The sequence below is a fragment of the Melospiza melodia genome, chromosome 2 (genome assembly GCF_035770615.1).
Source record: "Melospiza melodia melodia isolate bMelMel2 chromosome 2, bMelMel2.pri, whole genome shotgun sequence".
Classification (NCBI taxonomy): domain Eukaryota; kingdom Metazoa; phylum Chordata; class Aves; order Passeriformes; family Passerellidae; genus Melospiza; species Melospiza melodia.
In genome coordinates this window covers 79,913,094-79,930,205 of record NC_086195.1, presented here as the reverse complement: position 1 = coordinate 79,930,205, position 17,112 = coordinate 79,913,094, and the positions used below count along the sequence as shown (strand labels likewise).

At 37.5% G+C, this 17,112-nt stretch overlaps 1 protein-coding gene across 6 annotated transcripts in view; it reads right to left on the bottom strand.

The window, feature by feature from the left end:
• The window catches only part of ZMYM2 (zinc finger MYM-type containing 2), an 87,034-nt gene that overhangs the window by 42,853 nt on the left and 27,069 nt on the right, over nt 1–17,112 (bottom strand). For 5 of the 6 annotated variants that reach the window (XM_063148992.1, XM_063148997.1, XM_063148993.1 and 2 more), the window contains 3 exons: nt 15,235–15,400; nt 14,246–14,458; nt 541–691 (listed from right to left, as the gene is read on the bottom strand). In XM_063148992.1, the coding sequence (XP_063005062.1) occupies nt 541–691; nt 14,246–14,458; nt 15,235–15,400 (530 nt within the window). The remainder of the gene's footprint in view (nt 1–540; nt 692–14,245; nt 14,459–15,234; nt 15,401–17,112) is intronic. The other variant, XM_063148998.1, reaches the window with a different exon arrangement.

Below are 17,112 nucleotides of genomic sequence, written 5' to 3'. Positions count from 1 at the left end.
ACCTTCCTCCGTAAAATTCACTGGAGCATTTTCAACTTCAAGTTGAGATCTCCTTTGCATACTGAAGAAAACATGTTTTGAATTATTTACTGGATCAAAAACTTTACCTAGAGAATATCCATATGCATTATAACTATCTCCCTTCTTATCCATCTCCTGCTTGACTGAAAAAAAATCCAGGGTGGGATTAATATGAGAATTCAGAGAATATGAATTCACATGCCAAAAACCTGCACTACCATCCTGTGACACAGCAGAGCACATTATGCTTCAGCATTTTTTTCACAGGAAGCCTTAAGACAGTTGAAAATTCTTTCCAACATCACAAAAAAAAAGCCCAATGAGGAAAATAAATCCTCATGGGTTCATTTACTGGTGTTCAACAGAAGATGTTTTGGGTTTTTTTAAATGAAGTTAAAAACTATAAAGTCACATCTGCAGAGACTATAACTGTAAAACAAATGCACCCACCCCCAGTGTTCAAATTTTAAAAAAGTCTACTCTTAGCAGTGATGAAAACCCATCATCCTTTTCACTTACTTTGTGATTTTGCATATTTTGATTTGTGTGTGTTCATGCATACAGTTGAGCAGTATGGCTCCATATATCCATTAGGTCCTATGCACTGAGTCATGTCAAAAAACCTGCACTGAGCTCTGCAGCCAGTACAAGATGTTAATTGGCCACATTTCTAAAACATAAAACAAAGCAAAACAATGCATTAGTTAAAACTATGCTGGCTTTTAACTTAAATTTTAGTCTAAAACCAAAAATCAAAACAAATGATAAGTTTTATTTCTGTCATCTGCTCTCTCATCAGATCCCTCCTATATTAACTCTCCTGATCATCCCCTCAAGAGCATTCAGCACTCACGTTGTGTCTTTTACTCCTGGGCAAAAGCTAGCTAAAAATAACCTTCTGTGTAAAGACACACACATACACACACACCCTTCAAAAAACTCAAACCAACCAAAACATCCCAATTCCATCCCAAATCTCACCATCTGCAAACTGAACTGTGGAAAGAGTATGCAACAAGTCATGCTGAATTGAAGAGTTTCAAAGAACTCTATTCCTCTCTCCTTGTTGATGGGACAGTGGTTGTAAGGAAAGTAACAGGAATCTGGCATGGCTAATGTGATTCATGGAATGGGTAAGCTTAGAAAAGACTCCTTTTGGTCCAACCTCCCTATTCAAGCAGGGTCTTCCCAGAGCACATGGCACAGGATTGCATCCCAGATGGTTCATGAATACCTCCAGTGAGGGAGACTCCATAACTTCCCTGGGCAAACTGCTCCATTGTGCAGTCACCTGCACAGCAAAGTTATGAATATGAAGAATAAACAAACTCGGGGGAGGAAAAAATTCTATCCACAATCCTCCAAGCAGGAGGAACACACTGCTCAAGTGTGACTCCATTAACCTGGTAACAGACTCGATTTTGACATCTCTCAACACAGTAGTCAGTTCATCAGCAGTTTTCCACAAACAGAACAAACGTTCTATAAAAAGCACAGAAAAAGCTCCACAAAGCAGGAATACCAATGACACAGTCAACATACAAAATCAATAATTCTGATGTGCTACATGTATTACATATGCCAGTGTTAGGCAAATATCTCAAGCATGATAAAGCGGGTTTCAGGAAAAATATCTAGACTGCTTCTCTGCCCATAGAAATAGTATCATGGTTTTGACAGTGATGGAGTAAATTCCTCACCAAACATGATGGGCCGCCTACTAGACAGACTCTCACCTTATTAAGTATTAGAAAATTGTCACTTAAGCACTTAAGATCTCTTCCCTTTCAAAGAAATTATTTTAGCACTCTCTCTCCCTCTTTCCCTATTCTCAAGGATGGAAAGGAGAAGGAAAGACAAAGCATGTTTCATAGGTGCTCCCCTTTGTTCAGGTGAGAGAAGCTTCAGAAGATATCTTTGCTCTTCCTATTTTTCAGTAGTTAAATTTGAAAACCAGTAAACCAGTTAAATCCAATCTTACAGAAAACTAGAGATGAAATTTTTGGGTTTATAATGTCTCTTTCCTATTCTAAGAGCATCCATACAAAAACATGCAAATCCACATGTGCCTGTGACACAAAATCAGATGTAGCACCTTGCAGAGTCCAGTAAAATTTCCACACAACTTCACAATTTCCACATGCTGTTTTGATGAAACCTTTGCTGGGGGTTTCCTCCAGAAAGGAGTACCTGTCAAGATACCAAACTCCTACCTAGAAGAAGGCATAAAATACAACTCTAGGATACTTCCTTCCTATTTTAATTTTTTTCCATTTGCCTTTAAACAAGTTACTCAGGACATCATTATCTTCCTAAAATTGGCAAAATCCACACTTAGTAGCAAGACCAAAATGTAGCAGTTATATTGTTCTGTGAGCTGGAACTCTTCTGCTGCTATACATTCAGCTCCTCTGGCAGGCTAATAAACAAAAGCAGGGCATCCAGAAACCGCAGAGTTATATTGCTAGTAATACAGGAGGAGGCTACAACTTACAAAGGATTCCTTGGAACATGCTTAGTGAACAACCACCACAAAAAAATGTGCTTGCACAAATATCCTTAAGAGCCACAGATTAACCCCAAATGTAAATCTAGAAGCATTGATGCAAATATGCTGGCAAATAACTAAGAGCATTCAGCAACATGATCAGAAAACAACACACAGGCAAATGAAGCTTTCACAAGTCCTATATTCAAAAGAGAAATCCAACAGAGGCTACAGTGATTTCAAGAGACAGCAAGACAAAAGTGTAAGTTTTAATAAATGAATTTATAGTAAACTGATCAGAGCATAATCAGAAAAAAATTCATTGTGTCAGTAAACTACGCGTTTCAACAAAAATTCCTGGAAAGCAGAAATAGCTTTTGCTAACTATCATCTCAAATACCTCCTCATTTATGTGATATCAAAAAAGGATCATGCATAGAAAAACAGTGCAACAGCAGGTCAATCACTTCCAAATTTCATACATCTTCTAAATACAGGAGTTGTTTACTGACTTCACCCCATCTCTTTAGATTTAAAAGCAAGAAAAAAATGCATTTCTATCTAGTAATAACCTAGAAAACCTAGATCTAGTTTATCAAGACTACAAAGACTAAGAATTCCCAAAAAACATGCCAACTATGCAGAAGATTCTGTGGGTAAGAGCAAAACTGTAATAACAAAGCTCTCATTTTATTCTTGTAGTAACAACTAAAAAGAATATTTGGGCATTTCTACATTATTAGAAATTTAAACATATTGTTACACACGTGAAGAAGACAGGGCATGGTGGAAAAAAAGAAAACTAGAAAGTCCGACCCTTCTTTAAATGTATTGCTCCCAAAACGTTGTAATCATCATCTCCCTCAAGCAAAACATTTTTCTTGCATTTTTATTATCTTTCCAGCACTCCCTAAACTTCCAAGTTCAAACATTAAAATAATTTTAAAAAACCCAGGGAATACCACACTATTATTAAAGAAAGATTAATGCATAATTGAATGAAAGTATTCAATCAGTGCTATACATGTGTCTCAAACATTATTTTTTTAAGAGTCTAACCCAACAACTTCCTCCACTGACAACATCAACAGAGAGCCTCACTGTATCTCTAATGTTTTTGAAAACCCATAATGCAAACAAAGAATTTTTATTCTGTTCATAAGCGTGAAATTTCCAGATGAGACTATCAAATTTCTCAGCTAACTTACATTTCTGCTCTCAAATTCTTCCCAACATAATCTCTTTCATCTCTAAGAATCTGCAGTATTTTCATTCTGCAGAAAAACTAACATTTGCGAATCCTTTCTCTCAAAGCATCATTCTAGCTGCCATAACCAAAGAGAAGATACACTAAAATTAAGGAGAGGAAATACAGAGGGTCAAAGAGCATTCTTATGAGGTAAGGATTTTTGGCCTGGAAACAAGACAGCTCAGGAGAATAATGACAGAACCAAAAATGGTATTATGTGGGGCACAATGGATCAACTGCTCAGTGTATTTTCCAATATTAAAAACTACCAAAAAAAATCACATGAATATCAACAAAAATTTGAAAATAAACAGGAGACATTTCTTCATGTGACAAATAGCAGATCAGCAGAACCTCTTTCCAAAGAGTGTCATGGATGCAAGAATTGTTTGTATCCGTTCACAAGGAGACTGGACAAGCACTAACTAAAGAGATTTGCCAAAAATAGCATACAGGAACATCACATGAAGTTCAAGGGATGCCCTGACCTTAGAGAGTCAGAAGCCAAGAGAATGCTCAGAGGAAAATATTCTAAGTTCCTGCTCTGGTCTTACTCTTCCATTTATGCCCACTTACATCACTGCAGGAGTTTCAATCCCTAATCAGAACCATTACAGCTTTCTCAGGTTCTTACTACAGTGCATACCTAATATTTTAATTATCCTCAAGGAAAAGTGGGTGTTTAGAAAAGAAATGAAGGAAAACTTATAATTGTATCAATGTTGTTGATACTTCACAGCAGGATGCAAAAAGATCTTCACCGGCAGAGGAAAACCAGAACAAAATACCAAAATCTTCACTGGTAACTAAGCAAAGAGGGAACAAATAATGCAAAACTCCTGAGGCTTTGTTTTAAAAATCACTGCTTCCTTCTTTGTTTCAGAAGAAGAAAATCACAGTCATACAGACTGGAGGAGACCTCCTGAGGTGAAATGCAGCCTCGTGCTCAAAGCAGGTCCAGAGGTGTTTGCTCAGGATCTTATCCAGTCAAATCTGAGCATCTGCAAGGACAAACACTCCCAAAACCCCTCAGGAGGATTTCACCATCCTTATAGGAGAGGAAAAGACAAAACAAAACACACACCAAAAAAAAAAAAATTCCCAAACCAAAAAACCCACTGCCAAAAACCAACCAACTGAAAAAAAACCCACAACAAAAAACAAAAACAAACTTCCTTTTTCTTTATCTAAGTAAGTTTCCCCTTGTTTTCAAGTTGTGTCTCTTGTTAAGAGTTCAACTTTGTCTTCCTCTGTCTCCTCCCATCAGATAACTCATCCCCCTTTATGCTTCTCAGGCTTGAACAAAGCAACCTCTCCTGAGCCTGTCCTACTAAGTCAGGTTCTCCAGCCATCCAAGCATCTTGGTAGCCCTCCACTGAACTCCCACCAGCATGACAATGCCTTTCATTCTGTCAAACCCAAAACTGCCCACTGTACTCTAGATGAAGTCTCAAGAGCAGAAGGATAGAGGGGGGGCCCACAAAGATCACCTCCCCTGTCCTGCTGGCTGTACTCTTGCAAATATCCTTGGAGACACTAAAAAACCTAAATGGATGTGTTCCTCGAGGACCTGCTCCAGGTGAACCTGTTTGTTTGTCCACCCTGGGGGTGGACAAGATGACCTCCAGAGGTCAGGCATTTTATGAGACAACCCAGGACCCAGCTGGCCATCTTTCCTGCAAGGGCACACTCCTAACCCCAGTTCAGCTTCTCCACTGGGATGCCCAAGTCTTTTTCTCCAAGGCTGCTTTCTGGGCAATTAGCTTTCATTTCAGATCAAGTATTAGCTTCATTTTGTGCTCCTGCCTCTTGACAAAACCTGCAAATTCAAACTAGCTTCAGTTTCAAGTTTCCTGCAACGGTGAAATTAACACAAAACCAATCTGCAAGAGAAAGTATCAAGCATTGCAAATTCACATCTATCTACAGCATCCTATGAAAACATGCATATTTGAGGACTGTGATTTCAAGAAAAACTGAAGTTAAAACACAATCAAATTAGTAAGGAAAACTGTATCTAAGCTACTAAGTATAAATAAACAAAGCCAATCCAGAAGCAAAATTTCAAGCTAATAAAGGCCCAGTGCCCTCTGAGGGAAAGCCTGATGCACAGTAGTCTGACTACATCTCTCCTTCACTACTACACCTAGTTTCTGCATTGAGATGACCTAAATTTTGCTAGATCCTATTGCATGTTTGACCTCTTCCAAAGCATAAAGTCTATGGCTGATGAAGAAGTCTGAAAATTCTTCTCATTGTATTTGATTCTAAACTCACTCATTCTTTCATGACTTGTTCATATATCCTTAGAGACTTAACTCCAGAAGGTCTATTTCATTATAGGTATCTCATGAGAGATACCAGACATTAAACAATGTGATATGAAAACTCTTGCAAGTCATGAGTTGTAGATATATTTTTCCATTCACTAGGACAGTGTTCAACTCAAATGGGCAGCTACAGAAGCAGCTATCCAAATGCAAGACAAAGCAGATGAATGTGGCATATTCCAGAACAGAAAGAATTGTTTCAACAAAAAAACTGATTCCTGGGAAAAAAAATCACTTAAAAGGTTTCTGAGGAATTTTTTTTCTTGCTACTATCAGCAACTATGATTTTAGAAGGAATCTTGACCTTCCTTTACATCTTACTGAAAAGGATCATGTAAGCTGAAGTCTAGAGCTCATGCTGCATGTACCATACAAAGAATAAAGATCAAGCTCCAAAATAAACATCAGACCAATACCGTAAGTTCACAGCATATTAGAAGCCTCATTTCTGCTTGCAACTGGGACTAATGAGAGTCTCTGTTCTTCAACCTTCTGCAACAGTACTCCAATAAAGCTACTGCTGCCTTGAATCTAGGCATCTGTGCTAGACACTTTTATTCTTGACTGAAAAAAAAGCAGTATCATCTGCTTTGTCTGCCTTGACAAGGCTAAGAGAGCATGATGAAGGATATGCCAAGGTGTAAGAGAGCGTTCTTGCTACAGCTTCTCCCATGCAAGGGCCAGAAAATAACAGAACAGCAGCTGATTGCCACAATGCTATGTAGCAGCCCTAAGATTTGCTTCCAGTTAAAGAAAATTCTTTGTAGTCAAAACTCCATGGAAAAACACATTGTTAAATACTTCTCAATCCAGGCAAACCTCCCTGGTAGCAGAATAAGAGGTTTGGATTAGAATGAAGAAAAACACCAAGAAATTCCAGGACAGAAACTTAGTATGCCTGATGGAACCTGAGGCAACATGCATGTCCAAGAAAAGAACCAGATATCAGTAGTATCTGTACCAGCAAAGAAAGAAGACATTGTATAACTTATTTTCTCTTAAAATATTGCATCCAAATTATCCCTCCCCCAAGAGTAACAAGTGTAAACTCTTCCTCAAAAGCATGTGCCCAAGTCCTCTGAGGAAAAGATGAAGCAATTGCTTTTGTGGGCCTTGAACACCAAGTGAATTATGTTTACATTCCATCAGCTGAACTCTGCAAATAGTTACATCGATAACTTGTCCAGTATTTTTCCCTGGCATCCCCAACTGCCAGTGCTCTTTTTGCAGGTTTTGTTCCCACACTCAAGACACTTGTCTTCCTGTCTCTGAGAAAGGCAGAGCTGAAAACACCTGCCTCAAAAGCAAGTTACTTCTACATTAACTGAATGTTTCAGCTGCTTCTGTCCTGCCTTTTCTCTCTTTCCCCCAACCCCACCCAGGTAATTACCCCAGGTACACCAGTGCATGGATGTGGTTATATCCACCATAACTATGATACCTAGTCATGCAACTTCCTTGCTTCCTCTTTCCAGGAAGCTCCTGTGCTGCCACTCAAATCACAGCTCACATTTGACAGCCTATGTAGCCTTCTTCAGAACTACAAAATCATTTTAACATTTCTGATGGACCCATCTATTTTTATCCTCTAAAATAGCTACATAATAGTATTCTTAACAGTTATGATGAACTATATTCAAATGTCTAAGGAATCTGGTACCACAATTTTTACTGAACAGCAGCAAATTCTACAGTTGGAAGACAAGACTTTTAAAGAAAAAATGGCAAAATAAATGGTCCCAGAAAGCAGGAGTGAATAAACAGTAAAAGAAAAGGCAGAACAGGATAGTTTCTAAGAGTCAGTTTGCATTAGAGATGCAAGACACTTGGGGTCATAAATACCAAGAGGACTCAAAAAAGCTCCCCATATCACTAAGCAGGAAGAAAGAAGAAATGATTATTCCTTGGTTGATAAAGATTTTGGTCTTTTAACCATGTTAGATGGGATAAACAGCATCTAGCTATCTCCATTTGTAGAAGTGTGCACAGTATGAGACAACAGTATGATCAGAGATTACTTAATACCAAACTGAGTATTACCTGAACCTAACAAAAGTGGTTTACTATATGATGAAGAAACTCCACTATTACACTAGTTTGATTTGGCTGAAACCACAGAACTTCTCTAAGAGTGACCAAAATTTAAAAAAAAAAGTCAGTATTTCTAACATTTCAAGGTAAGTGGGCTGTTCAACTCTAACAATTACTGACTCTGTCAAGAGTACTTACTCTTGAAACAGACACTTGGAAATGAGAGTTTATAAAACAGTAAAAACAACAGGAAGTGGTAAATTTTGTAGTTCATTGTACTATCAAGATAAAAAGGAAGACAGGAAGGACACTGTCTTAACAGCAAAGAAGCACAGAAAAAAAACCTCGACACTGCACAGGACAGGACAAAGTTGAAAACCCTAGATGCTTCACTGAAGTGCTAAGTGGCAGGACATTCTATCACAGCATTTATACCAGTAGATAACAAGACACTTTATGAGGCTAAGTAGAAACTCTATGCAAGCAATTAATTGTTAGCTGCAGAACTGACATGCATATTATTGTATACAGTGAAGGCTCTTAAAATCCTGCAAAGAGATAAAATAGACAAATGAGTTCAAAGAGTTTCACAGAAGCAGTTCCTTGGCAAGGAGCAGAAACTGAACAAGGAAGCATAACTGCCTAGGGTGTTTTTTTCTATTGCTTGTAAGTGAATAGCTTAGGGGCACAGCATAGCCTTGTTATTCCTGAAGCATGTTCAGTAGCATGTCTTCATCTAATCAAGAGGTAACCAAATGCACTTTTATGCAGTAATGAAAGATTTTTTTCGCTAAATGAAAAGGCACTGCAAGCATCCTCTCCAACTAGAAAAACTCTCATTTGGCTAACATTCATTAAGCCTCACTTCAGTCCAGAGCTATCAAAAAGCCTATGAAGAAATAGCAAAGCTGCTTTCCCACCCACCTTACCCTCCTCCCGCTCCTTTTTGGCAATGGATAAAGACCATCACTTTAAGAAGCCCCCAAAGCAAGCAAATCCCAGGTCACATTCTAAGAAGAATTTTAGTTACAGAAGCAAAGTAGACAAGGTAAATGAACATTTTTAACTAGGAAGGCATTAAATACTTTCTTGGTAGAAGCAAGAGCACCGTGGACTGATCAGGCAAGGACGCAAAATATTTTTAAAAGCAAACACAGACATTGCTCTAGCTTAGTTGGAAAGCTCAAGATTAAAAGGCATGGTTGGCTGCACAAGCTAAATTATAAATTTACAGAAACAGTCCACTTGTTTCTTAAAACAAGGCTGTCAAGCCTGTACCAAAATCCAGCAAACCAGGACACAAACATGGGAATTACTTTGGAAAAGAGGTTAACTCATTTTGTGGAGACAGAAAACACACAATAGGAGCAGAAACAAAAATACTGAAGCAACCTGGGTATGTGCTGCCTGAGGTTAACACCTTTATGACAGCTGTACTTGAGGTCACTTCCAATTTACCACACACATCATTTTCAAATAAATCATTACAGTAATTTTATAAATGCCTATACTTTCATTTTAACTATAGAAAGTATCTGCTCAAAGAAATAAGGTACTTCAGTATCTGCACAATAATAGACCATTTTAGTGAGTTCCTGTTCACAGATATAATTTCATTCTCTTCTAGTGTGTTTTGTTTGGGTTTTTTTCCATTTTGTTTAGGGTCATTATTAAAGTTCCTCTTGACCCTCTACATGTGAAGAGTCTGAACCTCAATGCAACAGTCAGAGTGTACAATCTAGCAGTAATTGTCATCTTCAGGTTTTAAAAAATTTAAATACTTCCAATGAGAGCTTTGTTTTCAAATTTATCTAGACTGTCACACCTTTTTTTTAAGAAATTATTTTATCATTGTTTTATTTTTTTTGACTTGCACTTAGCTGCCTTCACACATGGCTTTTGCAACACAGAGAAATTAACTTGCTCTTGCATGAAACTACAGTGAGCATTAGTAATGCCAATTTATTATTTTAAAATAATTTTAGAAATTATTATTTGCATTTCATAACTTTTTAAAAGACACCCAAGATCTGCAATTACTTTAAATTTTAGGAAAGAAAAAACAACAATGACCTCTCAGAAAATCAAGACTCATAATGCAATATTAAAGATTATGTATGTATCATTTTTAAACCAGGTTCTGAAACTGGTACATAGGAAGATAAGTGCATCCATCACCTTGGAAGGTGACTTAGGACATTTGAGAAAAATCCTACTCCATCCCAGGAATAACATTTTTTCTTACTGCCAGGAACAGCCTAAAGCAGAGGAAAGACACACTTTGCAGCAGATGGATTACCTGCAGTAATCCAATTACTTGTCATTCTGAAAGCCATTATAATTTTTACTGCCCACAAGTTTAATTTTTTCATTCCAAGAAAAGAAGAAAAAGAAGTCCATGATGAGTTATTGAAAAATTATGTGTTCAAATCAGTGTAATATTTATTTTTTTAAATTGTGATTAAGTATATAGATAGGTACAAGTAATAAGTTTTCATTTATTACTATTACAAATATATAGCAATATTGATCGGTGTATGACATTTACAATATAAACTGCTTAATACAAAGCTCATACCAGTAAGACCTATTTATTGTACAGCTGTTTGTAAGAAAACATTTGCTAGAACTTTTATGTGACACACAATAATACAACACAATGCTGAAATCAAATGACATTAACTTATTCTGTATTATTTCTTTCATGAAGTTTATTTCAGTGTGTAATAATGACTCTCCCAAAATCTGTCCTCCAGCAGTTCTCCTTTAAAGCAAGGTCTACTTAATTTCTAAGGAAACACTGTTATAACTGAATGAAACAACCCATAATTTACTAATTGCAGCCCAGTGGGTTGTCAGTGACATTTTCCAGTCTTTTTCAAACTTTTCTAAAAAAAGAGAACTACTTAAACATACTTAGCAAAAAAAAAACCCAAACAAACTTCAAACCTAAATATTATATCAACTAAATATTCTCAAGTATTTGTGTCCTGAGCAACTTCAGGCACCTACGGCAAATACTGGAACTTCCACTTGTATAGTTTGACTTTCATATACTCGTATAACAACAGAATGGTCTAGGGGGGGTTGGAAGATCATCCAGTTCCAATCCCCTCTGCCACAGTCAGGGACACCTTCCAGTGGACAAGGCTGCTCAGGGCCCCATTCCACCTGGCCTTGGATACTCCCAAGGATAGAACATCCAGTTTCCCTGGGCAACCTGTTCCAGGGCCTCACTACATTTACAGTAAAAAATTTTTTCCCTAATATCTAATCTAAACCTCCTCTCTTTAAATCTAAACCCATTTCCCCTTATGCCATCACTATGTGCTCTTGTAATAGTCTTGTTCCATCATTCCTCTAAGTTCCCTTCAGTTACTGGAAGCTCACCATTAGGTCACCCTGAAGCCTTCTCTTTTCCAGACTGAACAACTCCAACTCCCTCAGTTCTTCCTCACAGGAGAGGCTCTCCCTCCCACTGATCATGCCAGTGTCCCTTCTCTGTACCAACTCCAAGAGGTCCCTGTCCTCCCTGTGCTGGTGCCCCAGAGCTGATGCAGCCCTGCAGTGGGCTCTGAGCAGAGCAGAGGGGCAGAATCCCCTCCCTGGCCCTGCTGCCCACCACTGGATGCAGCCCAGGACACGTTTGGCTCTCTGGGCTGTGGGAGCACACTGACAGCTCACGGCCAGCCTCTCATCCTCCAGCACCCCCAGGTCCTTCTCAGCAGGGCTGCTCTCCCTCTGTTCACCCCCAGCCTGTGTTAACATGGGGGGATGCCCAACCCAGGTGCAGCACCTTGTACTTGGTCTTTGTGCTTTATCTGGACTTCTGTGAAGCCTTTGGCTGAGATTCCCACGGACTCACTTCAAGCTTGTCCAGTCCCTCTGGATGGCATCCTGTCATTCAGGTGTCTCACTGCACCCTCAGCTCAGTGTCATTTGCAAACTTGCTGTAGATGCGCTTGGTGCCTGTGTCCACTCCTTAATGAAATAACACCTGTCCAAATATGGACCTCTGAGGGACACCACTTGTCACCAGCATTTAGCAGGACTCTGAATCATTGACCACTACCCTCTGGATGCAACCATCCAACCAATTCCTAGTCCACCTAACAGTCCACCTGTTGAATCCATCACTCTCGAAGCTGGAGAGAAGAATATTGTGGGGAACCATGTCAAAGGCTTTACAAAAGTCCAGATAAACAATATCTGTAGTCCTTCCCTTATCCACTGGTGTACTTACTTCATAACAGAGAGGCACCTGGCTGGTCATACGGGATTTTCCCATAAGAGCTTCTCTTAATAATACTCCAAACTCCTCACACTCCATGAATATTTGAAATCTACCGGTTAAGAATTACACTTAATCATCATTCCAAAAAAGACGCACACGAGCACTCAAATTAACGTTCTCACAGTCTATTATAGTTGTACAGTACCACTTCTTTTGATAAAGGAATTAAGAACTTGCTTGCATAAAATCCGCTGTCAGAAGTGAACGAACCAAAACAACGTGTCTCAACTTTAAAGGTTCTCACAATAATGCACCAACTTGACACTACTTGTGAAGATCCTTGGTACTCAAAACTACTCCTCCTCCCCAAATTAAACTAGAACATACAACCTGCTACCCATATTCTTCTCATTCTCAAATACATATCTAAACACACAATACAAGGATTTGTGAACAAATACAGTATATTCTGTCATTAAAATACAAACTTATCATTTAACCTCAAAATTCCATGGTCATTGCATAATTCCATGTGCAGTGTAAGTTACACTGGTTGTGGGGGAATGTTTCACGTTCAAAGTTAATCTCCTGCATTTTTGCTTCTTCAAGAGACAGTATTCAACGTTTCTTCAAGTCTTTCCATGGCTCCTGGGCATGCCTATGTTTTTAGTAGCTTGCAAACCTATCCTGTCCCTTTTGGTACAGCTGTGGCAAAAAAATAATGCTTATGTTATGTTTCCAATGAGGCTGTTTACACATTTCCAGCTTTGCTCTTCTCAATACAGCACATACATAGCAAAAGCCATCCCCAAAAGCACCAGAGCTCAGTGTCCAGTGAGAAAATACAAGCACACGTGATGCAACATTAATGAACTTTACAACACAGCACTGCAATGCCTCTTCTCTTGGACCACTGGTTTCTTAAAAAGGGGAAGAGATGAAGAATGAGCCCTGAGCAATGTGCAGCACAGTGGCCACTTACATATTCAAGTGTGCATTTCAAAATCAGAAACAAATTTTCTAGCAAAAGAGCCCTGTCAGAACACTTCCCCTGTAACCCCAAAGCAGAACATATCAATCAGAAGAACCCAAAAAATAACATCCCCAAAATCCCCATATTCTATTTCCTCCACTGAAATATTTAATATTTCAGAGCTATCCTATTATACTATAAATACTGTGATTAACATTTAAACCTTCTAGCCAGCATTAGCAGCAGCTCAGAGCTAAGCTGGCTCTGCAAAATATAAGACATCAGCATCAGACTTCTTGATTTGGCATTATATTTAAACACAATTACTGCTATCTTAACAGTCTTAAAAATAAATGAAAAACAAACCAAATAAATAAAATGAAAGCATAAAATTTGACACATGGAAGGACGACAATAATTTTCTGAATCCTGTGCTGTACAACGGAGATGAGACATACTGCAAGTACACAGTCTAACTGTAACCAGTTAGAGTCTTCTCAGAGCAATGACCAATCTGTTATGCTCTGAATATTTTTTCATGTTTCAAAACTGCATCCAAGTGAGCTTTTATATAAAAAACCCCATAACTTAAGGACCAGTAAAGCCTGTGCAGTGTGCTTGCTATTAATATACTTCACATACCATCAACAGAAGAAACCTGAAATTATTAACAAAATTTAATTTCAATTGTACTTTCATTAAGAACAAATATGTATCACTATTACAGCACCATCAAAAAGATATAGTAGTAAAAGGTCCACTGCAGATAGTTTCTTCTCGCTGGCATCAATTTCATTTCCATAAGTCTTTGTTATTTATGTCTTCTTAGGAGAAGTAAACCCATGCTATTAGTACCAGGATAAACTTAAGAACAATTAATGCTTATTTAACTTTAATTTATAGGTAAAGAAGTCATTACCTGCTTGTATTCACCAACGCAGTTCTGACAGCAGAATCTTTTCTGCTGACCATCAATAGTAAGGACATTGTTTCCAGCTCCTTTACTGGGCAAGTACTCCCCACAATGCTCACAGCAATTCATTATCAAACCATTTGCCATCCTGTATCTATTGAAGCAATGGTCACTGCACAGCTTATGAGTCATATTTTTAAAGCTAACTTCGTGACGAATCTAAAAAATAAAAACAAATAAGTTTTCTATCACTCGACAAGCACAAAGTTGCCTGAAACTAAGAGACTGGCTAGAAGTCTTACATTTAAATAACCATCTCACTACTTAAAACCTTGAAATGACCATGAAATACACAAACAGAAAGAGATGTTTCTGTTGTCTCCAACATACTAGGAAAACACTCTTAGACTCATCTACACTTTATCCTAGAAGGAAAGACCAGAGGGATGGGTGTGGAAATTGCATGAGAGCAGGCCAATTAATGCAAGTTTTATAAAATGGAAAAACCTGGCATATGAGGATTGGCCAGACATTATGCTGTGTAAAGCAGTAGCCTGAACTATGCTGAGCTCACTAATCAAGAAGGCATCAAGAATAAATACATATATTCATGAGAATTTAAAATTACACATATTCTACAGATGTCTAAGACCATCTGCATTACCTTTCAAAACATACAGAAAAAAAAATAGGTAATACAGTGGATCATGACCTTTTCCCATCAGCAATTATTTTATGTTAGAGATCTGGGTTATAATTACAAGATTCTATGCCTAACAGAACACATTATCAGCAAAAGGCAGTTCAAGTTTCTCAAATATCAAGCTCTTGGAATACTTTCTTCCTTCAGCTGCTCTTTGTGAATATTAAACCTGCATATTTTAGTATCTCAAAATCCTCAAGATTTTACAGTTTCTTAATTTCAGTATTCATATTTCAGAATATAAGGTATTAATATGTCATTATTGAGAAAGACAAAAAACAGTCAACCAGACCTCAGTTAGTTTACCACAGATTGTGCATCTTGATTTATTCAAGGCTCCTTTTGAGGGATTCTGCTTATCTTCATAGAAGGACAAACATGATGTACTGCAAAACTCCTGGAAAGACTCACTTGAATCTACTTGAGCAACAATGGTACCTTTCATTGTTGTTATATCTCTGAAATAAATAAATAAATAAATAAATAAATAAATAAATAAATAAATGTGCTTATGTTTTTACTTCTATAAACAGGAACACTTCACATGTTGTAAGAGTCATTCTTCTTTTTAGGTTTACATTTCAAAACAGTTTCTTTAGTGTACAGTTGCTAGCCACAAAATGAATACCAAGTTTGATGATATTTTTACAACTATTGTAACTAAGTCTATACTGTGTAAACCTCTTTTTTCTTTAGCTTTGAGTTATTTTATCCCATTAAATTATTCCAGAACTAAGTAGCATCAATGCACCATTAGATGTAGTTATGGCAAACTCAGTGTTTTCCAAAAAACTAACACAGCAAATTTGAGCTAGCCATTTTACAATGGCTTTTCCTTTTACAAAAAAACTGTATGCAAGTTTAATACAAAAAATTCAGATTTATAATAAAAAGCAGGAAATTTTGTTTGTAGGTATTTTCAGTATTAATCTCAGGACAGGATGAGAGGAAGAAAGTTGTTTTTTCATATTTTTAAACTTATAAACAACCAAAAAGCTTAGAATTCTACCACAAATGTGCCTAGAAGTTCTATCATTCAAAATTTACAAAAGTTAATTCCATCATTCCTTTAAAAAGTTCCAAAGCATCTGAGCAGTTCCTGCAGCTGTCCATGGAATTGTGCCAATTTAACACCTTAAACCAGAAAACCAACCACCAATAAAAGTAATTTGAAATTGAACAAACCTTGTTCTAACCAGACAAACTTTCACTGTCCCAAGCTAATACACACCATATATTACAAGAAGTAAGGAGAGGATATAAAAGCCTCCTCCTTTGCCTTCTAAGTAAAAAACACACAAAAATCTAAAATCTATTATTGACATATAGGAAATGCTACTGGGTAGAAATATAAGAACAATTATTGTGCACATCTGGATCACCAGTTGGAAAACACATGCCCCACACACTCACACCTATAAGTTTTAAAACCAAGATGAGTAAAAACCACTGGGAAAACAGGGAAAAGGTATGTTTCCCTACATACTTCCTTGAAAATTCACTTATACAGCCCTGATACCAACACTTGCAAGCTTGCCTTCTTCCATCAAGGGGAAGTCAGCAGAGTTTGGCTTACCCTTTGGAGAATCAAGATTTGTGTCAGGGAGTGCCCTCATTCCTGTTCTGCAAAATAAAGGCAGAGCTTCTGCCCTGTGGAGCTTGCTATTTATGTATGAAAAGGGACTTATAATAAAAAGAAAAGGGATTTATAATAAAATACCTAAGAATTTTGACTTTTCCTATTGGGTTATACAGAGGAACAGTGCCACAGAGGAACAATTTAGTGCACATACTAAGACTAACATCACTTCAAAAACTGTCAAAGGTGACTTCAGAAAGATTTTCTTTAATCTCAAAAGCTAGAAATAAGGCATTTTCCTGCATCATTCAATAATAAAGCCCTTTCCATTAGGGCAGTTTTGTACACAGCCTCTTGCAATACACAGCTTAATTATCTCCAAAGTGGCAAAGGAGCATGAGTTTAGCTATGATTTCAGACAGAGAAGATTTGTCTAATCTTCATCTTTACAGATCATGCAACTAGCAGAATGCTAGATTATGTCTGAAAAAAAATATCTAGTCACTAGATTATGTCTGAAAAAAAATATTAGTGTATAAACACATAACAAGCCAATAGAAAGAAGCATTATTTTTAACTAGCCCTGTAGAG